Source organism: Pyrus communis, chromosome 15 (genome assembly GCF_041283825.1).
Source record: "Pyrus communis isolate YQ-2024b chromosome 15, ASM4128382v1, whole genome shotgun sequence".
Taxonomy (NCBI): Eukaryota; Viridiplantae; Streptophyta; class Magnoliopsida; order Rosales; family Rosaceae; genus Pyrus; species Pyrus communis.
The window spans coordinates 40,164,395-40,188,863 of record NC_142579.1 but is presented as its reverse complement, the minus strand read 5'-3'; the positions used below and the strand labels follow the sequence as shown (position 1 = coordinate 40,188,863).

At 35.3% G+C, this 24,469-nt stretch overlaps 3 protein-coding genes across 3 annotated transcripts; 2 read left to right on the top strand and 1 right to left on the bottom strand.

Moving 5' to 3' along the window:
* The first annotated feature begins 3,465 nt into the window (after nucleotides 1–3,465).
* Nucleotides 3,466–5,790, top strand: LOC137716820 (uncharacterized). The gene is made up of 2 exons (XM_068456194.2): nucleotides 3,466–4,127; nucleotides 4,245–5,790. The coding sequence occupies exons 1-2, from the start codon at nucleotides 3,736–3,738 to the stop codon at nucleotides 5,536–5,538; spliced, it is 1,686 nt and encodes a 561-aa protein (XP_068312295.2). The 5' UTR covers nucleotides 3,466–3,735; the 3' UTR covers nucleotides 5,539–5,790.
* A 3,411-nt stretch (nucleotides 5,791–9,201) lies between these two features.
* On the bottom strand, nucleotides 9,202–11,296 carry LOC137717124 (transcription factor MYB1). Its single transcript, XM_068456431.2, has 3 exons — nucleotides 11,099–11,296; nucleotides 10,222–10,351; nucleotides 9,202–10,005 (listed from the first exon to the last, which is right to left on the bottom strand). The coding sequence occupies exons 1-3, from the start codon at nucleotides 11,229–11,231 to the stop codon at nucleotides 9,438–9,440; spliced, it is 831 nt and encodes a 276-aa protein (XP_068312532.2). The 5' UTR covers nucleotides 11,232–11,296; the 3' UTR covers nucleotides 9,202–9,437.
* An 11,394-nt stretch (nucleotides 11,297–22,690) lies between these two features.
* LOC137716671 (transcription factor MYB1) lies at nucleotides 22,691–24,085 on the top strand. The gene is made up of 3 exons (XM_068456078.2): nucleotides 22,691–22,905; nucleotides 23,012–23,141; nucleotides 23,255–24,085. The coding sequence occupies exons 1-3, from the start codon at nucleotides 22,773–22,775 to the stop codon at nucleotides 23,874–23,876; spliced, it is 885 nt and encodes a 294-aa protein (XP_068312179.2). The 5' UTR covers nucleotides 22,691–22,772; the 3' UTR covers nucleotides 23,877–24,085.
* The last annotated feature ends 384 nt before the right edge of the window (nucleotides 24,086–24,469 follow it).

Below are 24,469 nucleotides of genomic sequence, written 5' to 3'. Positions count from 1 at the left end.
CCGATTTGGGATGTGACAGTTGCATTTAATGCAATAATCTAGTTTAATCCTAACTAAAGGGGTTGGCTTGCTAGGGAAATGGATAAACTAGGCTAGTTCTCTTTCAATGATGCCTGCATGAAATACAAAAGGTATGGGCTTGGATCTTTAGGCTCCCAAGCAGCCCAAAGTCTTCCATGACCTCAATTCCACGTAAGCCCGATAACTTTCCGTAACCATCTACACCACAATCCACTTGGCAAGCCCTGAATATGTGACTTGGGCTTAGCATGATTTGTGGCCAATGAAGCATGCCGTGATGAATGAACATGAGCATGGTGTGTCATGGCATGTTTGTAAATATATTCCTCGTCGATGACGTGTCTTGACGTATGTTTGGGCTTGAATGTAGGTTTTGCATGACAATTGGGCATTGAGACTTGGTTGTGTTGGTGTGTGACATTTTTGGGCCCCAATAAATAATTAATTTAAAAAGTTGTCTAAGTACCTTTTTGTACAATGGATTTTTTTTTTCTTATAGTAAGGCCTAATCCAAAAAAATATCCCTTTCATAAATTCTCAAAGGCACAAGGCTTAACCAATACCTAAAAGGGAGTGTGGAAATAGTTTTCAACCATGGATGCACCTCGGTTATAACCTCATTATCTCAAGCTCTCCAAGATTAAAGTTGTGAGGATGTTGATCGCCTAAATGTTAACGATGATGTTCCATAAGTTGTTGCTAATGGGCCAAGCCGCCATCAAAGGTGATCTCGATCCAAGTTCAATTCGGTGAAGGGTGTCGAAGTGTGTAAAGATGAGTGTATTGAGATTTTTTTTAGAGAATAGAAAGCGAATGAGGTAGAGAAATGTGGACTGGCATCAGAGGTGATTGCAGGACTGGGTTTTTGGGTTGACAATTTTTTTATTAACTATTAAGTTATTAAGCTTATTTATAATTTTTTTTAAAATTTAATTAGACTTGTGTGACCCATTTATGTGTCACATCAGCATATAACAAAATTTTTGACATAATTATGACGGAATGACTACATCGATTTAAGACACTTACTTGAGGCACTACATTGATTAATATTTAATTTCAGGGACCATTTTGATGTTGTGAGTCAATTTCAAGGACCATTTTGATATCGTAGGTCAATTTCAAATATCATTTGTAATAAAAAAAAATAAAAAATAAAAAAAAAACTTTTATTTTTTATTCTTTCTATTTAGGTGAAATTTTGAAAATTATGAACAGAACTAAGCCCACACTCATCCAAGTGGGTTTTATTTTGGTGAACAAGTTGGAACAAAATTACAAAATTGGGGGAAACCCAAGGAGCAACTTGAAGAGGAGTCTGGCAGAGCCCATACCCGACTGACTTTTTCTGTCGAGCACCTAAATTTAGAACCCAACTCAGCTATAGACCAAAATAGATGCGTAATTTAAAGGTTTGTGGTTACTTCCGAATGCCTGTAACAACTCTATCGTTGAATGAGTTCTGTATAACACAGCTCGTTTGAGAACGATTATATAGGTAAGCCAAAATCACTTCCACAGTATTTAGTAAAAAATTATGCTTCACATGGCAATAATTAATTGAAAGTGATACCAAATCACTAATGAATAAAAAACCACCTTTAAAATAAGGAGAAAGATTTCCCTGATACATATATACTAACTCCATAACATCTCGTGCGTTAATCATAATTTCATATATAATTAACACGACATTATATAACTAACGCAAAAATAATAAAATAACAATATAATCATATCATAAAATATGCTCTCTGAACGATAACGGACTATTTTCCGTCGAGATTTCGGCATTCGTCTTTTGACACTGAAAGGGGTGAGAGAGAGTCGTATGGTGGCGTATACCAATAATGCTATGCAAATGTCAAACTGAAGCTAACTTTGAATACTGGCCGTTGGATGGGATTCTACATCACCACCGGTCATTAGAATTAATGATTGATAGACAGTCGATAAGAAGGCCAAAATGTACTCTCCTCTTCATGTGCACATACATCGTATGCTTCCAAAAAGGGTGTTAGCGTCACTTCCTCTCTCATGTCGAACGATTTGGACGCGTGTCACAGTGTGTATGCGACTATGTCACCCATCATGAAGAGATAAGGAGCAAATTCCCTCAAAAGACCAAACCTAGATATTGAATAGGAACTAGGTACAAGTTGCAATGGTGTTCTCAATTTGTTTTGTTCAAATGTGGCGGTAAATATTGACCTAATTGTCTTATGGAGTTACAAAATATATGTCTCTCAGTTCATTGAAAATCGATTTTACGAGATAGACGTTTATGATCTCTTTTTTTTTATGTCCTGTGGGTTGTAGTAATGATTTTTTTTGACATTATGATCCTTATCACAATGATACTATCTTACAAAAGCAAAGATAAAGGTTCTAATTATTAAAGTAATTCATTATATGCAGTGTTAAATTAATTTTAAAAGAGTCATAAAGTATGTCACAATCGAACTCACTTGATTCAAATTTGATGATAAAGATTGACCTAATGGTTGATTAGGTCACAATTAACTTTCTACGTATAGTAAGTGAGTGTCAGAAAAAAAATTTAAAAGTCACGAGATGTGCCACAACATATACTAATTTGATTCAAATTTGACAATAAAGATTGATCAAACATCTAATTGTGTGACAAATAACTTCTCACCCAGAGTGAACGAGTGTCAAATAGAGTTTAAAAAGTAACGAGACGTGTCAGAACACAAATGACTTAATTTAAACTCGACCACAATGATGAGTGCAATGTGTACTCTTGTCAAAAAGGACATTTTGTGTATAACAAATGCGTGTTGAAATAAAATAAATCGGAAATTTTTTTTATCACATTGTTAAATACACATTAACAATAGCTATTGTGCTCTAACAACCCAAAAGAACATTGTTAACTTAACTTCCAAAAACAATATTTAAGAATGAAAAGTGCTAGTGAGACCTTATTTAGACCTGGTTTGGTACTGAGGTGATTCTGAAAAAAGCTGCTATAAAAAAAAGCTAAGAGCTGTTTTTGTGTTTGGTAAACACTCAGCTTCAGTTTTTTTTCATAGTTTTGGATGAAAAAAAGCCAAAAACAAGAAGCTGCAAAACCCAGCTTTGAAAAACCGGTTTTTTTTCACATCTGTTTTACATAAAAGTTTACCAAACACTCTAATACTACTTTTTTTTTTCTTTTCAAAAGCACTTTTACAAAAAAGTTTACCAAACACTCCGCTGTTTTATTTCATAGCTGCTTATTCTCACAGCACAGCAGAAACAAGTTTTTTTCAAAGTACAGCAATACTAAACCAGCCCTTAATATCACGGTTGATGATTGAAAACTTTTTTTAATGATTTAAACAAAAAATTCGATTATAAACAAATTTATCATTAGACCCAAAAAAAAAAAAAAAAAAAAAACTATTATATCATGTAGTATTTAAATATATGGTCTGACAAGATGAATTCTGGGAGCTCCAAAATCTTATCCTTTCCTACTCTCACTCTCTGAAAGTTTCAGTCTGTTATGCGTATGAAAATTGAACCTTTCAGAGGATCTTTCTGTTAAGATTTCTTTCCCTTTCTGTTAAAATTTCTTTCCCAATAAGAACAAGAACAAAAAAACAACCCTACTCTCCCCTGCTTCAAATATTTCAAATTACATTGCTTTCAAATTTCAAATTTTCAGTAAAACATTTCTTTCTTTTTTCGATTTGAAAAAAAGAAGATATGCAGTCGAATTTTGGAGCCGCAGAGATTGGAAATCAGCACTTCATGGATTCTAATTCATCAGTTTTACCAGTCTTCAATCCTCAGAAGCAAAACCAGGACTTTTTGCATCAACAATTTCATCAGCAGCAGCCGCAGCCATTTCATCATCTCAGTCAATTAGCTCATCCGATTCCGATTACCCACGACTTGTTTCAACGACAGAATCAGCTTCAATTCCAAGCATTGCTGCAGCAGCAGCAGCAGGCACAGCAGGAAGAAGGCAGGCTGCCATGGCAGCCGAGCCCTCCAAGTTTCAAGCTTGGTCTCAGTGAAAGCAGTGGACCACATAACTTAGGATTCAAAAATTGGAAAACCCAAGAATATTACGGGATTAGAAGAGAATCAATGTGGTAATTTTGATCGATAGTGCAGAAATTTACGTGCTTTTCTTGTACTTGTTCTGTGTTTTCTCTGTCTTTCATGCTGCCTTTGTTTTTACCTTCCACGTGTTTGTGCTAATGCCGCAGTTGGAAGCCTCTTGACGCGGTAGTCGCCGACACAACAAACAAAAGGCAGAGGCAGGAAGAAGGGGAGAGTTGCAGAGACTTGGAGGGAAAACACAGGCTTTATGGTGAGCTTGAAGCAATCTATAGCCTAGCAAAGATGGGGGAGGCTAATCAGAATCAAACCGGCTCTGGCTCTGCGCTCACCGGGGAAAACTGCTCGAAAAATGTGGAATTTCCTGTGGTTTTTGTTGATCCTAATGGCCTTAATGCTGCTCCAGCTGATAATGTTAGGGTGGATAATGTGTCGGAAGCGTCCATTGGAGAGGAGCTTTCAGTGGGGAAGATTCAGAAGAGGAAGAGAAAGAGGAAAATGAAGGAGCAATTAAGTTCAATGACTAGGTTTTTCGAGAACTTGGTGAAGCAGGTTGTGGATCACCAAGAGAATCTTCATATAAAGTATTTGGAAGTGATTGAAAAAATGGGGAAAGAGAGAAGGGAGAGAGAAGAGGCATGGAGATATCAAGCGGAGGAGAACCATAAGAGAGAAACCATGGCCAAACTCCATGAGCAGGCTCTAGCTTCAAGCAGAGAAGCTCTCATTGTTTCATACATTGAGGAAATCACTGGCCAAAGAATCAACCTTCCTCCTAGGCAAACCCCACTGTTGTTGCAGCCTGATAATGTAAGCGAACCCCAAACCGCAGAGGAATTGACACCCTCCCAAGCTGTTCGCACAAATAGCAGATGGCCTCAAAGTGAAGTCGAGGCGTTGATTCTAGTTCGAGGTAGTGTAGAATCGAAATTTGTGGAACTGGGGTCAAAAGGGCATGTCTGGGAAGAGGTGAGTGCTTTAATGGCTTCAATGGGCTATCAGAAGAGTGCCAGAAGGTGCAAGCAAAAGTGGGAGAACATCAACAAGTACTTTAGGAAAACCAAACACACTGCGAAAAAGCGTCCTCTTCAGTCGAAAACTTGTTCTTATTTTAATCAGTTGGGTCAGCTGTACTCAAAAACCCCGACCACCGTCCCTTCATCTTCATCTTCGGTTAGCATGGATGTTAGCATTCAAAGGCAAGGTTATTCAGAGCTTTTAGAAGCCTTTGTAGCAGGGAGAGAGACAGAAGTTACACATAATCTGTCTAATGGGAATTTTGAAATCTCCGAAATGGGGTTCAGTAGGTTGGATTTCAATGGCATTAGTAATGGTAAAGTAGAAAATGTGCAAGGAGACCGTGGGAAGGAGAAGGAAAACGACGAGGATGGTGAGAACATGGACGAAGGGGAAGACACGGATGGTGATGATTCTGATGAATAAGGTAGAGCATTGCCATCGGACAGAACTAGGAAGGTACGCCAGTTAATCATGGCGTGTAGTTCTTTTGTTAACCTAGCAATTTTGATGTGTTTTTGGCTATTAGCTCGAGTTTCAAGCTTTTTTAAGTAGTTTTTGTTGCTGACAAAGTTTGAGGTTGAATTAATTCTCCTTTTTAGATTAACATATATATTCATGTTGGAAAATGTTGGTTAAGTCTACTATCTCATCGAATTAGTAATTCGTATTCATGTATGTTGCTTTTTTCACTTTAATTCGGTCATAGATGCAATGAAAATGACAAGTAACCACAACGATCTCTCAGTTAATCTAAACCGGTAACACTAAAAACAGTGTCCCATTTAGGGCAAATTCCGACAGTCCTATCCTGTAAGCTTTCTCCCGGGAAAAGGACGTGTAGTTTCGAAACTAGACCAAGAAAGCCTGGCAAATTTTGCCCTTTGCACCATCACAAATGGTAGCTGCCATACATGGGAAATATTTGATGAAGGATGCACGATAAGCAAACATACGAGGCCATTTTAGTTCATATTGACATTCAAAGGAAAAGAATCAAGAACCCAAATAAACTTCAGGGCTGACAAAAAGTCGTAAGCTTCCCAATCATTTAGCATCTCCTCCAAATGCGAAGGAGCTTCGGTGGTTGGGGTTGACATTAATGACCCGTTTCTGCAGCTATTCGTGCAATCAACAATCATCGTATTCAGTTCACAAAGCTTTGAGAAGTCGGTATGGAGAAACTCAGATATGCTAAGTTGCCGTGTGTTGAGATCCATTATGAAGATCCACCGCATATCACTGTCATTAGTGTTTGGTATAAGAATCCGTCTCTGGAATCTGATTCTGCTTCTGTATTCTTTGCTTCAATTCCATCGCTTGGTTGTCTGAGTTCTTTGGTAAAATGAGAGTCGGTTTCTAATGATGATGCAGCCTCTTCAGCGAAGTCTTCGATGGTTTTCCTGTCAGTTCCAGTAGTTCTTGATATCATTGTCTGTTCGACCTGGAAGCCTTCCGGCTATCCATGATCATCTACATAAAACACCCATAACTAGGACATATTACTTAACGAAGCTTACAAGGTTTAAGTACTAGTAGTAAGTACCTGTTGCCTCTCTTGATATCCGGCTTCTGATAATTCAACCGCCTAAGCCTACAACGGTTCCCATATCTGTTCAGACCTGCACCGAATAACGCGTATTTTATAAACATTCATGCATTGTAACTAAGAAGCTCGTACGTAGAATCGAAACCAACTCACCTGTTTCGCTCGATAGTTTCCCCCATCTCCCTGACATACTCGAGCAGAATTTGGTCTTCAACATCAGTCCAAGGTCCTCTTCTCAGTCCATCCTTCTCACAACTGGAGCTTCTTCCCATCTCTCACTCGCTTGATTCTCTCACTCTGTTTCCTTCTGAATTGCAGTTATCGCGCCATTGTCTTCGGAAGTGAATGATTGTATATACAAGGTACGTGCAAAACCTTTCATACATGTAATACAAATATCAGGATTCTTTCTGTGATCTTCATCTTCAATTTTTAGTTGTTCGATCATATTTAACTTCAGAAAAATTACATAGTATATCAGGAAAAAAGGGATCCAAGATCAGTTTTACATATTCTTTTTTAAGAGAATGGTGATGGAAAATGGGTGAAACAAAAAATCTGTAATACAAAATTGTATGACTTGCTGACGAATCGTTGGTTAACACGTATGAATAAGTTTTTTTTTTTTTTTTTTTTTTTTTTTTTTTTTGGTTTTAATGAGTTCTTTGCATTAACTTTTGTAGAGTGACTTCCACTCCCCTCTTCAATTTGTCCCTTGATTTTCTTTTGATCCGTTACATTCAACGGTAAAGAAAAAGGGAGTACACGAGGTCAATGGGGAAATGTAGGGATCACACTCATTTAGCATATGTGTTGGACTATAATGTGCAAGTAAAAGATAAATGATTTTATAACGGTAAAAAAAACCATGTTCAAATACAAAATTATTGGTATTTCCAAACTTAACTGGGGATTAGTTCTACTTTTCAGGGTGTGAGATAACTCAGGTTTTAGCAAAAAATAAAATAAAATAATACAAAACTATTGATTTGGTCGTAGTTGATCCGGCGTCATCAGTTGAACTGATGTGTTACCTAGGTTCTGACAGGTATGGATTATGCTTAACTAATCTCTAATTAATAGTCATGGAACTTTGTTGTATTATTAATTACCTTACTTAGTTGTCACTTTGGCACCCGCAATGCCACTCTTTGAAGCTACAAAACAAAATGAATTTTGACGAAAAGGTCCTGGTATTATTTACTTTAACGAAAAATCACATTTTTACATTAAAAAGTCAATCATGGCACTATTCACTTTCCCCTTTATTTTGTCCTTATCGTTAAGATTCAAAATTTTCAAATCATTTTTATTAGTTTTCCTCAAAATAAATTAGGGCCGACTTGATTTTGAATCTCCGGCCCTCAATGGGGAGCGGAGCAAAATACTTTTTTTAACTGAAGGCCTGGAACCAAAACAAATTTTTTAACTCTCACTCCGTCAAACGGTGAAAGAAATGGCTAGAAAACTATGAAAGTTGGTAGGGTTTGTGGCTGAGAAGATAAAAGGAATTTATTCCCCACTTGCAAACGAGCGACCACAATTCAGTGTTCTTCGATCCAAGTCCACCAGGACCACCGCAGCACAGTTGTTTCTCATGTTCGAGTTGCATTTGTTTCAGAAAACCGAGGCTTGGTTTATTAATTTATTAGATGATCGATACCTCATTGTTTTGGTATTAGGTTGGTTATAATAATCTTTTTTTTTTTTTTTTTAATGACAATGCGATGTTCAAACAAGGATTTCATTGAAAACAAGAACGATTTGATGATTATATTCATAAAACACAATTAGCTAGACTGAAGAGAGTCCTGTGGACATTACATAGTTAAAAATATATCGTCGACTTATTGACATTGAGCATACTCTTCTGATGATAAACTTTGAAATCTAGAAGTTTTAAAAAAAGTTTTCAATGGAATTTAACAACTTCCGAAAGAAATGATGAGAAATTTTGAATCAATGAATTTCCTTCGATTTATTATATATATTTGACTACTTAGTTACATTAGGAGTTTTTTTAACTATCTAGTTGAATTGTTTCTATCACATTTTTGTTATGGACAGCGAAATTCTATGTTGATTTCCATCGATTAGTTCACACGTTATCAACATAGAAGAATAGTTACTTTGAAATCATGATTAAATAATGTAAACTAATTGAAATAATTACTCTAAATCAATAAATTTATCAAAGTAAATATTATATGGTGGACAATAACGTTCAGAATCAACTGGTACTATATATATTTAATTTGTTCTAACTAAAAGAGTAATGCTAGAGAGACTGAATTTGTAGATAAAGTTTTGAAACTAAAGGACATGGAAGTTGATGACTGGTTTATCACTTAAACGTTTATAAATGTGCTTATTTCTATTGGTGATACATAATTTATTTTGTAAATTTATTCTCCAAATTTAATCTTTTTAGCAATACTCTAACTAAAAAGGCTATGGAAAGTTGCTGAGCAGACAAGAAAAGCATAATTAAGAAGGTTTAATTTTAAGCCTATAGTTAGGGGGCATGGTCCAGTGCTCTATAATTGGAATCTCGCTGTTCATTTATTTCCACAAGACGATCTATACTTCTACGCATCCGTTGCGGTGCAAGTACTTTTTTAACCACGCACCGTATGTTCGGCTTACTGATTGTTTATATTATTCAATATCTGAGATAAAGTTCAAGACAACCCAATTAAGTGCATGAGATTTCGGAAGAGCATATATATATATATATATATATATATATATATATAATTAAAGAGATCATCTAGGGTCAACACTGACGGTTGAAAAAGTCATCTCTCATCCAATCCTTGAGCATTTCCTCTGAGAACAAAAGAGGTGCAAGCGATGTCGATGACGGGCATCTGTTCTTCGAGCCACCATTGTTAGTGTTGTCTTCCAACTGCTGACATATTTTCCAGAAGTCTGAATCATCTGGAATATCAATATTTTCAGACACTAAAAGTTCCCCCACATCAAAATCCAACATGCTATCTTCTGAAATGGTAGTAGTAGTGTCTTCTAACAACCCATGATTAATCTGATGATCAAGCAGTTGGTCCGGCATGACCAGAACCTTGTTGCACCTTGATGCCTTCGTACGGATAACTGCAAAGCTGTCGGACTTCACCATGGCCCGTGGTTTGGTTTTATTAACAGATGGGTTGGTCTTCTCTGAGTTGTCTCTCTTCTTCTTCTTCTTATTGTTCTCATCCACCTTATTTCCTAATAGCCTTGGTGTTTCAGCACCATTCACTTTTTTTCGCAAGTATGTGTTCCAATAGTTCTTTATTTCATTGTCTGTTCGTCCTGGAATTCTTCCTGCTATTAGTGACCATCTGCACATCCACATACAAATATAAAGCCAAATTAAGACGAGGAAAATACTTTGTTCTTTGTAGCCATTCCTACTTGCAGAAAAATTAAAATTTGACATCCGCTGTTTGTGTGATTGTATTGATTTACTCTCCCATATGTGTTAAAATGTGACTTGCAAATAACGAAGACTATCTACTTATGATTATAACACGTTAGGGTTAGAAATAAGTGAGAACCTGTTGCCTAGTAGCTTGTGGAGCCTAATGATGAGATCCTCTTCCTCCTGAGTAATGTTACCCCTTTTGATATCAGGTCTAAGATAATTGAGCCACCTCAGTCGGCAGCTCTTTCCACATCTCCTGAGACCTACATCAAATTCATCCACAATAAACATTTTTTAATTTGTGCAATTCATGATTTTTACCGTATGGGGTCAAGATGTAAAAATTGTGATTTTTTTTAAAACGAAAATAACAATGTAAAGTTAGACAGTAGTACGTTCATTCATAATTCAAAGTAAAAATAGTTGTTCACGGCGCTTCTTTATATTCTGAAAACATTGCATTATAGTTTCATTGTCACTGCAAGAAAATTTCCTCTTGTATCCGTAGACCCCCCGAACTAGCTTATGCAAATTTCCCTTTGTAATATAGTTCAATAATTTCACAATATCAATTAAAGCACACATAAGGACCAAAGTTTAATTACCTTAGTTAAGCAGAATCTGCTAAGTAAGAAACAGAAGTCACAATTAAACACTATGAATTATCAACTGCAAAGGTGTTTGATTTTGTCGTTATTATTATTATTTCTCAAACCTGTCCCAAAACAGAGTCGTTTGGCCAGGTTGTTTAAAAAAAAAAAAAAAAAACCTGTGCGCTAGGCAGCTGCCGAGTTTCATTCAGCATTTCGTCGAACACCCTTGTGCACGAACTGCCAAAAACTCAGACAGGGTCATCGGAGGTGCTCCCCTCCCCAGCCAGCTTTCCGGCCTCCACGGGGCCAACTGACCCCTTTGGATCGGTTACTGCTAGTCATATATTTATATCATCGTTCTTCTCCGAGAAAAATTACCAAACTAATTAAACTACATTTTATATATATGCTACTCACCAGCTTCCTTTGGAATCCTTCTCCATTTTCCTTCACCATGGGTTTTGATGTAACCTGTGAGAATTTGATCTTCCAGAGCAGTCCATGCTCCTTTGTTCAGTCCCTCCTTAGAGCAACAAGGACTTCTTCCCATTTTAAAATTTTGGAAAATGGCAATCTTATCTTTCTTTTTCTCTCTCTATATATGCAGTAGCTGTCTTTCTCTTCCCTCCTGGTCCCAAGGAAAGATGGCTTTCTTATATGGGGACCTTGATGCCTATTGGGAAGTGACAGATCTTGGTACACAATACCCCACCCACCCTTTATAAGTGCATTGCATTTTTCTCGTCATCATTTAATGTGGTGTATGTTTACTATCTTATTTATCACCGTTAGATGAGTTTGAATTTTGAAATTTATGTTTATCTATTACACGAATCTCGAAATTTAAACTCATCTAACATAATAAATAAGATGGTAAGCATATATCACACTAAATGGTAATAAGCAAAAATACTTTCTTTATAAGCGAAGCTTTCTAAGTACTTTCATTAATAACTAAAGAATTACTGGCACATTGAAAATTGAAATTGAAAATTGAATAAAAACTAGCAAGTCAGTGTTGCAATTATAAACTATTTTGACTGCATTGGTAATGCCTATGAGTAATTAATCAACCTTTTTTTAAGAGACTGCTAAGTTGATTAAGAAATGTGTTCAAGAAAAATTTCGAAACTTTCTTCATATAATTTCAATAAATTTAGTATAAAATATCGCTTCTATAAAAAATAAATTGTTTTTATGTCCTTAAATGGTATACTAGTTGTAATTAAATGACACGTTTTATCGCAGTAAAAGAAAGAAACAATGTCTATGCATTATAATGTGGGTTCGATTCCTACTAGCTTCCCTCCCAGACTCTCCTAACATTTAACAATTTAACACATTAATGCTTTCGTTTGTAAAAAGTAAAAAAAAAAAAAAAAAAATGCTATCAAATGCAGAAGGAAATAGTAGTTGATCGCACTAAACTACTCCCACATGTAAAATATCAGCGATATATAAATATATTCGTCCCTACATCCATGCTGCTGTGTTACCAAAACAATTTAATTTCATGACTCAACGACCACCGCTACTCCTACATAGATAGAATATAGTGGATGGGGATGGCTACGTGCCTTAAAGGGCTTGTGCGTTTACGTGAAACTCTAGGCCCTGCACATCTGCCTCAATGGGCGTGACAATATTTGTATGGTATTCATGCACGGTAGTCAGCATTTATCTGCCCCATATATGAGTCAGGTCCATATAAACTAAATTTGTCCTTAAAAACTATAAAATATGAAGACCTAATATAGGAGTCAGGTCCATGTAAATAAAATTTTCCTTGAGAAACTATAAAATATGTGACCTAATATTTTGGAGATGGGAGGAGCAGTTTCTGTTTTGTTTTCGGGTGAGTTATTATATTTAAAGGTTGGTGTCTGTATAGCAAAAAGTTGGAAACGACAGGAAGGGAGATGATTAGGGACGACCATTTGCGATGAGTACCGTGTTACCCAAGAAAGTTATGACATGGTTTTGACGAAACTGGTATTTGTATGTATGTATGTGTATATAGGAAATGAATCCCTTCCGATCCCCAAAAACTAAGCATTCTGAGCAATAAATCGTAACCATTAAAATTTGATCAAATTGTTACAATTATTATAATTTTTAAAAGGGCTTCGTGTTTGTAGCTGTTGGATTAAATTTTAACAGCCCATGATCATTGCTCAACAACCTCAGTTTTTGGAGATCCGAACGGGATCCTGTTTGTGTGTATATATATATACACACACAGAGCTAGGTCCCTCGGTATTGAATTCCTCTAGATTAATTGTTTTCACATGATTGACTTTCCAGGCTTTGCAGATCTAGCGGTGAATTCACTAGTTCCTAATTAACAAGGTAGGTATTTACTCCTTTCTGAAACTGCCACTTCTCTCCCACACTACTCCATTAAATCAATGTTGAAAAGCCACAGTTCGATATCTCTAACTCTATCTCTGACATTGGTTCCATCGGAATATGCTGTTTTTTAATTAGGGTTTTGGGATGGGAAAACACAGAGTCTCCCTCTAGAATCTCTCTAGTGTTGGTTCCATTGGTCTATGCTGTTTTCTTGTTAGGGTTTCTCTAGCATTTCTCTAGCGTTGGCTCCATTGGTCTATGTTGTTTTCTAATTAGGGTTCATGTGTTAAAATTTCAAAGATATCACTAATCGCATCGATATTATCTTCACGTGATTTGTTTTGTAAGATGACCAATGTAGAATTTTAACTTTAGTCATCATTAGGTAGGGGAACACGCACTCTCTATCTCCATTGGTCCCATTGGTCTATGCTAGGGTTTCGGGATGGGAACCCTAATTGGAGTACAATAATGGAAACAAAGTTAATCAAATCCACAATAATATACCAGAAAACAAACGCAGTACAGAAACCAACAACAAAATTTGTTTATCCAATAAATACGCATAATTAAGAGTATGTGTGTGAAAAACTTTCCACATATTTTGGGGTTACGCATCGATACCGTAGTTGAAGGATTAATTACGAACTCATGATCGATGTGGGTTTTGGATTAAGAATCATACATTAATGAGCTAGAAGGCAAATTCAAATTGATTCGAAAGAGAGAGGTCAGGCAATTATTGGTACTTTCTTAACGGTTTAATGAAGGGATCGAATAATTGTAATATGATTACATAATAATTCATGTATAATACAGTCTCTCATCCAGGCCTATAGACTTACTGCAACATGGGCTGAGGCGCCTGTTACTGCTCTTATTAAACGCAGTAAGTACGCCGGGCTTTGATTAAAATGCTATGAAAGCGAAGGACGTTGTGGCATTTATAATAGCTTCAAAGCTTGGTGTGAAGTTAGGATTTGTTATTGGTTTTGGTTTTATGCACTCAATAGTTGCGGGATGTGAATGTTGCCTACGAATACTCAACATCTCGCAACAATCCCACAATTATTCTCTCATCCAAGAACTTATCTTCAATTTGGAATTGGAGCATAGAACTTAGGATGCAAAGAATATGTAAGTACAACCTTCTTGCATTTTTAATTTTCTTAGCACAAGCCTGAAGCAAAATCCTAAGCAACTCCTTTATTCAGTACTGCAATACACATAATTTCGATAATGCCATTAGGCAATACATATTTGTTATTTACTCCATAAGCCATTATTCCTCAGCTATCAGTGAAAACCCAGTGGAGGTGGAGGTCTACATGATAATTTAATTGTGTCTGAAAACTCAGTGGAGGTGGAGGTCTACATGATAATTTATCTTCCTGTTGTGGTGTCTTACATAAATTGTTATACCAGTAATTCTTGACGTCATTGTTTGTTCGTCCTGGAACTCTCCCAGCTATTGGAGACCATCTACACCAATCACAAAATTTAACCCCAAGTAAATTAGTAATCAAATTCAACACAAATTAAAGAAGAAGAAAAAAGAACTTGGTCGAAATGATCATTTATCAAATTCCAATTCACGAAATTGTTAGTTTTGTATGTCGATATTTAATTAATTTTGGTTAATTAAACAATTGAGATTTAATTTTTGATATTTTAACGTATTTCAAAAAAAAAAAATATATATATATATATATGAAGCAATTAGGACAAGACAAGGCCCGTTGCCTAAGAGTTTGTGGAGTCTGATGATGAGATCTTCTTCATCTTGTGTAATGTCCCCTCGCTTGTTTGGTCTCAGATAATTTAGCCACCGCAGCCTACAACTCTTCCCACATCTCTTCCGCCCTGCATCATGTTTCCGATTTCAATCAAAGAACGCATGAGTTCAAATCTGACGTATGACAATGGTTGATAAAACATAAAAATGAAAAACGACGTCGACCATGATATTCACCTGCATGTTTAGGAACATTGCTCCATTTTCCTTCACCGTGTGCTTGGATGTAATCTGCAAGCATTTTGTCTTCAAGAGCAGTCCATGGTCCTCTCTTCACTCCTTCCTTGGAACAACAAGGATTTCTTCCCATAACCGGAAAGCTAGCTACTACTGCTGCATCTGCTTACACCCTCCTGTCTCTATCTCTCCACAAGAGTTTGTGCTTTGGCTTTGGGTTTTTGCAACTCTTTTAGTCTTTAGCGACAATCACGGATTTGTTTCCTATTGTGTGGGGGCAGCTGCGCCGTGTTGTGTTCATTCTTAGGCATAGACCACCTTGTTCAATATTTTTCAAGATTCAGCATAATTTTATATATAAATAATTGGAAACTTAATCAGTTTCATCATGTACACTTACACTGATTGGTGGAGAGGATCTAAATTAAAGCTCATAATGATCCACCTGTCTACCGGAATCACATATTCTAATCATAGTAGTTAATTACCAATACCTGCTTTGAGGAAAATTTCTGTGTGACAGTACATATATTGTGTTTCTCATTTACGTGTTTTACTATGAGTGAATGACAGTACAGGTATTTTATGAATTCGACGGTTTAATATATATCTTAATGGATAAGGTGTTGGTTTTCGTCAATGCATCTCGAATTCGAAATTTTCTTCTTCTTTAAATTATCGTAATAGTTTCAACTTTTAAACCTTCTCCCTCTCCTTAATAATAATATTTAAAAAAAAATATATTTCATGAGTTACGTATAGTATAAATAAGTGTTATAGCAATAAAAAAATGAATAACAACGTGACTGTATTGCGATTATAATGAAAAATGTTTTTCTACCTAGCATTACTGAAAAATGTATATACAGTGGTTCAGGTTGCATGTACAGTAAAGAACCAAAGAGATCTTACTCTAACAATGATTGACTGTAGTACATGGAGAGTAAGTGTTGGTTTTGTTTAGGGAAAAGAATCCTCACCGGATCCTTTTCTTGAGGATTCCGAGGATCGTGTAATCATGTTCGTTTATCATATATTTATATTTAATTTTAAATTTTAAATAATTTCTAACCGTATGATGTATGATTAACAGACATAATTACACGATTTTCAAGATCCTCAAAAAAAGATGAGGCGATGATTATTTTCCTTTGTTTAGTATTACATTTGAATTATAGGTAATATAATAATTAACCATGCGTCATGTGATCATAGATACTAGATAGCACACTGATCATGTTGGATTAATATTTATATTGTCTTTAAAGTTTAAGACAAGTCTTCAAATTCTTCCACATTCAAGATTCAACCACCATTCCTATTTCCGAATATTATTTATTCCTGGGCCTTCTTCAATCTAACTTTCCCAGTACCGTCTTAGAAATTTGAAAGTTTGTTGCCCCTTTTCCTCTTACATCTTTATTTAATTATCTGCCTTTATTTTTCTCTCGTGTGAACAACAAGAAGGAAAAGGCCAATGGTATGAATATTAGGTACCAATTATTAGTGCAAGTACAACGTCAAAATCAAATATATCCCCTTTGCATCTTTTTAATTTTCAACCGCGGCTCATTATCATCATCATCAATTAAGAAACGTGTATGAATTTGGTTTTTCATCAATGGAACGTAGATGCCGGCTAAATAATAAATAAAAGATATATTTTTTGTATCAAGAAGTTTACGTTTGTTTTGTTTGATACAACTCTATTGGATATAGAAGTTGGGTTAAGCCAACCACTTAGTTTAACGTCGAACTTGCAATTCATATGAATGAAAGATAAAACCTCATATTTACAAATAATAAAAAATACTACTCGATTTTTCTACTAGTGACATAAATTTATAGATGTTTAATGAACGGGAACTATACCCATAAGATAAATGGAGTCAAATTTATTGATCACATTAATAATTACGTTTCCCATTTCTTCTACTGCATTTGGATCATCGCAATACGTCCATAACTGTTTACTATGCTCAGCTACCAATCTGCATTGTTTCTGCAAATTTTTTTCGTTGACGGAAATTACTCCAATATGATCGATCGATCGATTCGATCCCATTCACAATAAAAGATCGATCGATCGATTCGATCCCATTCACAATAAATTACTCCAATATGATACATTTAAACTAAGGGTAGAAGAGTTGGGGTAGAGTGGGCAGCGAGCGGGTCGGCTTCTGTTCTACCTTAACCGATCTAAGGATATCGGGTTGGTAATTATGGAACCGGGGCCGACCAGGAAAATGGGTTGGTAATAGTGGATCGGTTGAGCGGGTTGGCCGGGTTTAGCTGGTTGATACTGGGAGTAACGATGTAAGGGAATACTGGGATTCGTAGCTAGTAGTTGACGTCGGGAGGGTCAGAGGCTTGGAGCAGGCGATAAAGGGCCTTAAGGTTTCAGCGGCGGTGGCAAATTGATCGAGATAGAAAAGAAGAAGAATATGAAAAGGAGCATAACTATTTACGTGAAGTGATCTCAACGTTTCATTGGCCTCATACAAATGGCACAATTAAAACAGGACAAGTGTAAAGAAAATGGAGTTTTAACGAAAAACCCACGGTACTGTTCACTTTAACGAAAAATCACATTTTTACACTAAAAATTCAATCATGTACTATTCACTTTACCCTTTATTTTGTCCTTATTATTAAAACTCAAAGTTTTCAAGCCTTTTTATTAATTTTCCTTAAAGAAAAGTGAATTAATTTATTAAGCATGCATGCGGATGCGGTTTGGATTTCAACGGATTAAAGCGTAATGTTATTCTTATCCCTTACTAGTATATGGGCAGTGTGTGAAATTTTTTTTTTTTTTTAGTTTTTGAAATAGAAGGAGAGTGGAAGAGAGTGATAGAAAATGTGAGGGTGGGAAGTTTTTTATTTTTTATTTTTTTAATTAGAGATATGTTAGGATTACATATAGGTGAAGCTTTGATAAAAAAAAAAAAAAACAGCAAGATTTGGTTGTGTGAAATTACATTTCTGCCCATATTTCTTATTTATGTTCTATTTTAATTAGAGGGTTAAACTTATAATTTCATAGAATTTTGGTTGATAATGAGTGTTTTATTAATTAGTAGAGATGTATACCATTTCTCTCCATCGGATTTAATCCGCCATTAATCTGTTTTGAATCAAAGTGGCGAGAAATTTCCTGCTCAAAATTTTGCACTCGTGTATGTTTGGGTTTTTTGTGTTTTTTTTTTAACCAATATAACATTTAAAATTTTACCATACAAACAAAAATATTTTAAATGTAAAATATGCGATAAAGAAATAAAAAAGTAATTTTACAATAATAAAATAAATAAATCACTTATGTCGGATTTAACTGACATTACATTTACCATAACCGACTGAATACTAAAATAATAAAATAGTTAAATTTTGTCGGTTATAACGGCCATTAGAAACTCTAAAACCGCCAGAATGTGTTAAAAATATATTAAAAAACAAACTATCCGCCATGAATTCTTGTTAAGGGCGGGATTTTTGGAATTCAAAAATCTTGGCGGTTATAATAATTTTATGTCGGTTGGATCCGACATTTGTGTTTGATGTTAGATATAACCGATAGGAGTTCTTTGTTATCCGACACTAACTGAATGACGTGTCATATATGTTTTATCAAACATAATGGTTTATTAAACCGCCACCGTCATTCGACACCTAAAACTAATTTTGTAGTAGTGTTTATTCTTATTATGAATCTAATTTTTCAAAATGTACATGATCGACTAGTCTGCATGGCGGAAAGAAAATTTTTTGTTGTCGCAGATCATAATTAATTGAAAGCTTTAAAATAATTAGACCCCCAACAAAAATGATCCTAAACCCTAGCTGGTCGTCGGGAAATTAATATTAATAATTGACTGAAAGGCTTTAAAATCATCCCCACAAAAAAAATTATATTAAACCCTAGTTGGCTAAACTAATTAAAACTAGATGGTGGGTGAGGTGAGGAATAATATTAAGTGAAACGTGCGTTTGGGACCTGAAAGGAAAGAAGAAGCTATGGCAACTGAGTTGACTCACTTAGAAGTCTCAAGCACAGCGTGAAAGGATTGAAAGTTAGCTAGATGAGGAAGAGAACTCATGAAATTAAGATAGGAGAAAACCCATACTTTCTCAAAACAATTATTGTTATGTTCGCCCAAAAATAATTATTTTATATATGTGGACGACATGATTGACATATCTAACTTGTGATGTATATTAAAAAAATGGTTGTGCTATTCAAACTCCTTTTTTTTCACACACCCCTTGTTGATTTCTATCCTTTGATTTTCTTCAGTTCAATCGATCTGACGGTCTCAAATTAAGAGGGTGTGTATGAAATAAAAAGGAGTGTGGATATCACACCTCCAAAAGAATAGTGTTATTATTTGAATAGAATAAAAACACCATGTAACAGCGTTTTAGATTAAAAAAATAGTAATAATTAAAAAATAAAAAAAACTTGTCATATATCTCGTGATCTCATCCGAATATAAATAACTTATCAATATGATTTGCCACCAATATGATCTCTACCTCTACCTGGTCAAAGTTAATTAGTAAACTATATATAAGAATTTTGTGAGAAAATAAATTAAGGTGATTTGAAAGAATTGACAAGTTGAATAATTATTATTTTGATTTTGAAACATAAGTTCATGTAATTTTCAAAAGTTCAAAACAGGCCAAGTTGAATTTCAGTTGAGTTAGCTGAGCTTAATTAATTAATATTTATTTTATTTTTTTGTTAAGGAACGGTGTGATTTTTTAATGTACCTGTTACAAGTAAAGAACAGTTGAATAGTACATACATGTGCTCCCACTAAATATTAACCCAATCATATTGATATAAAAACCACAAGTAAATGGGTAAATGGGGTCATTTTTTCTTTCTTCTTTTTGGTAGAACAAGCAAATAGGTTTTCCACTTATTCAGATCGTTGCATTGCTCGTTTCCGCTAGTTTTCTACTCTTCTTCTGTCTTGAAGCTCAGTTTGGTTTTGTTTTCCAGCATTCTGTTTGCCAAATATGAACAGGATTCAAGCAGTCCAATCAAACTATTCAATAAGGCCGAATCTTCTATTTAGATTTTCTCTGCTAAAATTTGCTCGTCAGTTACTAGTTGATGTTCCGAATGATAAATTTAAGCATTCAGGTTGGTCATTAATGACTATTTGATCTAGTGACTACCGGTCTTAGGGCTGGTAGGCTGCTTGCAAGTGTCCACATCCCGTAAATTACTTTCGCAGAGAGGATGCTATGTGTGCTTGATCCAACTTACTTCCATGCATTCCTTTTTGGTCTTTTTATACGAAAAAGTGGACAAATTCGTAACCTACCAACTAGAATTAGGTACACAGGAGGACACATACGTGTTAAACAATCTCTAGCTAGAATGATATGAGACCCCGTACGTTTGTCAATATTTATACATATAATTATAGTCTTAGTAGACATATACGGATTTATTTCAATAATGAATAAGAATTTCACATTCAAGAGATTTTTAATACGGACATGTGTTAAAATAGATGGTTATTGAAAAACATTGAGTTAATAGTTTCAAAGTGTCTAAACTGCTTTTGATTTCATTGAATTTTTTGCCAGTGGTTAGTGTCATATCAAATTACTCATTGGTGTTTGGCGTTCATATAGGGCACATTGCACACCATATTTTGACGATCCAACCATTCATATTTAGGTCTTCCCTCAAAAATCATTCACCAAAAATTACCCAAAGCTGAAATCATTTGACGTTGGATTAATGGTAGTCGTTGTAATATTGTTTTTTTTTTTTTTTTTCAAACTGTATCCTTCTATTTTTTTTTCACTACAATTGGATGTCTTAATGGTTGTGGAATTTATCTATTTTTTACAAGAATAAGTTGATGTACTGAATATAAACAATTTAGATAGTTGAAAAAAATATACAAAATGAGCACCAAGGTGTCCCTCAAATAAAATTATTTGAGAGTCCCCTAAACGGAAAAGAACTGTATACATATATAATTATATATACATGGAAGACAATATTTACAAGCTATATGCGAATAATTATGTATAATATAGAAACAAAATGCAAGCTGTTAACATCCCGAATTAAAGAATATTCCTCCTCAATTTTTTTTTGGGCGACAAAGAAAATTCCTCCTTACATATAATCTCAATGAACATGGAAGTGGTAGCTATCAACATGATGAATAATGATCAGTTTTCTCTCCAGCCATATAGAGTACATAATTTCAATGAATCTTGATATTATTTTTCTTTCTATTTTGTTAGAATTCATTGATAAACGTTTTTACTCTTTTCTTTCTTTTTTGGATTCAAAATACTTCACTGTCTCCAACGTACATGTGCACATGCAAGAAACTATGATTGGCAGTGTGCTAACTAATCACGTACTCCAAAACAAATATTGAGAAATAATGCTTGGACATTTGTACTTAGTCATAGAAGGGGTTCGGAATTTTCAAATCCCTAGTAATCTTTGGAAAGGTATCATCTCTGGATTCCTTCCACTTAATTCGTCAAAGTCATAAATCTGGACTCTTAAAATTTGATCCAACTGTTAAAAGTTATTATAACGTTTAAAGTGGACCCCTATTTGTAGCCGTTTGATCTAATTTCAAAAGTTTGGATTTGTGGTCTTGGTGGATTAGGTGGAAGGGATCCGAAGATGATCCCTTTCCTAATCTTTGGAAACGAGAATCAAATTTGCCTATGTGTTATACAAATTACTAAACAGAAATGATACATAAATAATGTATAATAATTCAAACTCACGACCATTATTTTCAGTAGCAAATTAACTTCTCTCATTGCTCCAGTTAATCACTTGGGTTTCTAAACAGATCTGATTTTTTTTTTTTATGAGATATGGGTTTTGGAGATGATGAATCATCACCTCATGATTCACATTGCAAATGGAGTTGTAGGACTGTAGATGATAAATTATTGGAGCCTACATGGCTACTCCACATACGATGGAGAAATGAGAGTGAGAAGTTCTGCATATCATGAAAAAAGATTTGGCGGAAATTGCGTGCATATGATTATGTTGCTGTCTACAATTCACAGAACAAGACGTGTCATATTTTTATTTAAAATAAAAAAATATACTCTTATGTGTTGCAAAATTATATATGCATTATGTTAGTAAGCGCTTTTAATTCGCTCACATGACTTTTCTTTAATAAACTAATTAATAAGGAAAAATGCATGTTGACTAGTTTTTTAATGCTAATAACAATTTTTTACCTTCTAGAGAGTTGTTAAAATAACTTTATAGTTGTTTAGTTAACATTTAAGTTTAGAAAATAAAAAACATGATCGGAGATGGTCTTATTAAATAGATATTTTTTTTAATACAAAGATTAATATTTATATGTTGTCCATATATATATATATATACAAGTAAAAATTAAGACGATCAATGCTTCAGATACAGTCCGATAATGTAAATATGTATGACACTCATCGTGCTTGTGTGTATAAAAACCCTAGAATACCAAATCCTTCCTACCTCGCAAAACTACAGTTTCTTGTACAAGACTCATCAGTTCCTTGCCTAAAGACCCGATACAATATTTCAAAGCAACAGTCGCTTTCTACTCTGATTGTCTTTCTTCATTTGTGGCGTGGGCTATAAAAGGGCACGACTCCTCCTATTTCTTTGTGAGTGTGTGTGTGTGTGTGTGTGTGAGAGAGAGAGAGAGAGAGAGAGAGAGAGAGAGAGAGAAACAGGGAAGGGAAAGCCAAAAAATGGGGAGGAGTCCATGTTGCTCCAAGGAAGGACTCAACAGAGGAGCCTGGACTGCCTTGGAAGATAAAATTCTAACAGCTTACATTAAAGCCCATGGAGAAGGCAAATGGAGAAGCCTTCCCAAAAGAGCTGGTGAGAAAAGCTGCTTTTTGCTTTTTTCTCCATCAATTTTTACCTATCTTTTGCTCTGTTTTCACTCTCTGTTTTACCAAAACCCTTCCAACTGAATAAAATGCAGGTCTAAAGAGATGTGGTAAAAGTTGCAGACTGAGATGGTTAAACTATCTGAGACCAGACATAAAGAGAGGCAACATTTCAGGTGATGAAGAGGAACTCATTGTTAGACTCCATAACCTTCTTGGTAACAGGTATCTCTCTCTCTCTCTCTCTCTCTCTCTCTCTCACTCAAAATTAGGAGACCGTTTGATAACCACTTTGGTTTTAAGTTGGATGCTCTAATTCTGTTGATATTTTACTACAGATGGTCGTTGATAGCCGGAAGGCTACCGGGGCGAACAGACAATGAAATCAAGAATTACTGGAACACAACTTTGTGGAAGAAATCGAAAGCCGATTCTCCTTCTGGATGCTCGAAAGAAACTTCTCAACATCCAAGCAAATCCGTAGTGAAAAAGAAAGATGTCGAGTCCAAAACAACATCAACTGCAGCTGCTAAACCTCTAGTAATAAGAACCAAGGCCACTAGGTTGTCCAAAATTTTAGTCCCACAAAACTTTCCTAGTGATGAAAATTATACAGCAGCTGCCGCAAACCCATTAGAGCTGCAATCTCATCAAACCCAATTGGCGGAACAAGGCGGAAGCACCGAAGAGTTTCCGAGGACTAATGCAGACGACTGCAGCAACATCTTGAAGAACTTTGGCTGCGATGATGACGACATTGATGTGAAGGAAGATCAATACTGCAATGAATTTCAGTCGCTCGACTCTATACCGTTGGATGAGGCAATGATCAACGACGGCTGCTGGACGGTTGGAAACGGTTGCGAGCTGGAGGACTACGGTGCCTCATTGGATTTAGATTCTTTGGCATTTTTGCTTGACTCTGAGGATTGGCCATCCCAAGAAAATGTTATTGTCTAACTCATATGCTGCATAGTAACATAAATAACCAAGTGTGCATGCGTGACTTATGTAAAACCATTAAAATTTAGTTGTAGTTGAGCTTTGGCTCGTGATGGATATTCAATAAGTATTAAGATACCCGGATGCTGCGTATAGATGCCCAAATCATATCCTTAAGGCATGTAGTGACTTACGTACTCTTATTAACTTTTCGTCATTCAATTGAATTTTTAGCAATTCAAAATGAGTATTTCAATAATAACATGTTTAAAGTGTGATTGTTAAATTTGAGAATGCAAACATTGTTACCGCAATAAACAAGGGACCATGAAGGGTGGCAATTATAAATTTCCAACATGTCCAACGGTAAAAAATTATAAAAAAAATAGGGATTTTCTTCTTCTTATTATTCTAAAATTACTCAACCATCTTCTTCATTCCCACACCACAACTCAATATTTATTTTCCACTTTTCAAAATTTTTTCCGTACCCAACAAATAAAATTGCACAAAGATAAATACTATTCGGGGTGAATCGTGAGGACATGCTGCATGCCTTGTCCTCCCTAAACGGGCGAAACTGCTCTAAATTGAGAGGCAGATGTTGCTTA

Bases quoted from the DNA above. Each gene is read 5' to 3' on its own strand.
- LOC137717124 (XM_068456431.2), bottom strand. From the start codon at position 11,231: ATGGGAAGAAGTCCTTGTTGCTCTAAGGAGGGACTGAACAAAGGAGCA. The intron at 10,352-11,098 runs GTGAGTAGCATA...AATTTGATGTAG, and splicing joins AAGGATTCCAAAGGAAGCTG to GTCTCAGGAGATGTGGAAAG. The intron at 10,006-10,221 runs GTTCTCACTTAT...GTGGATGTGCAG, and splicing joins CACAAGCTACTAGGCAACAG to ATGGTCACTAATAGCAGGAA.
- LOC137716820 (XM_068456194.2), top strand. From the start codon at position 3,736: ATGCAGTCGAATTTTGGAGCCGCAGAGATTGGAAATCAGCACTTCATG. The intron at 4,128-4,244 runs GTAATTTTGATC...CTAATGCCGCAG, and splicing joins ATTAGAAGAGAATCAATGTG to TTGGAAGCCTCTTGACGCGG.
- LOC137716671 (XM_068456078.2), top strand. From the start codon at position 22,773: ATGGGGAGGAGTCCATGTTGCTCCAAGGAAGGACTCAACAGAGGAGCC. The intron at 22,906-23,011 runs GTGAGAAAAGCT...AATAAAATGCAG, and splicing joins AAGCCTTCCCAAAAGAGCTG to GTCTAAAGAGATGTGGTAAA. The intron at 23,142-23,254 runs GTATCTCTCTCT...ATTTTACTACAG, and splicing joins CATAACCTTCTTGGTAACAG to ATGGTCGTTGATAGCCGGAA.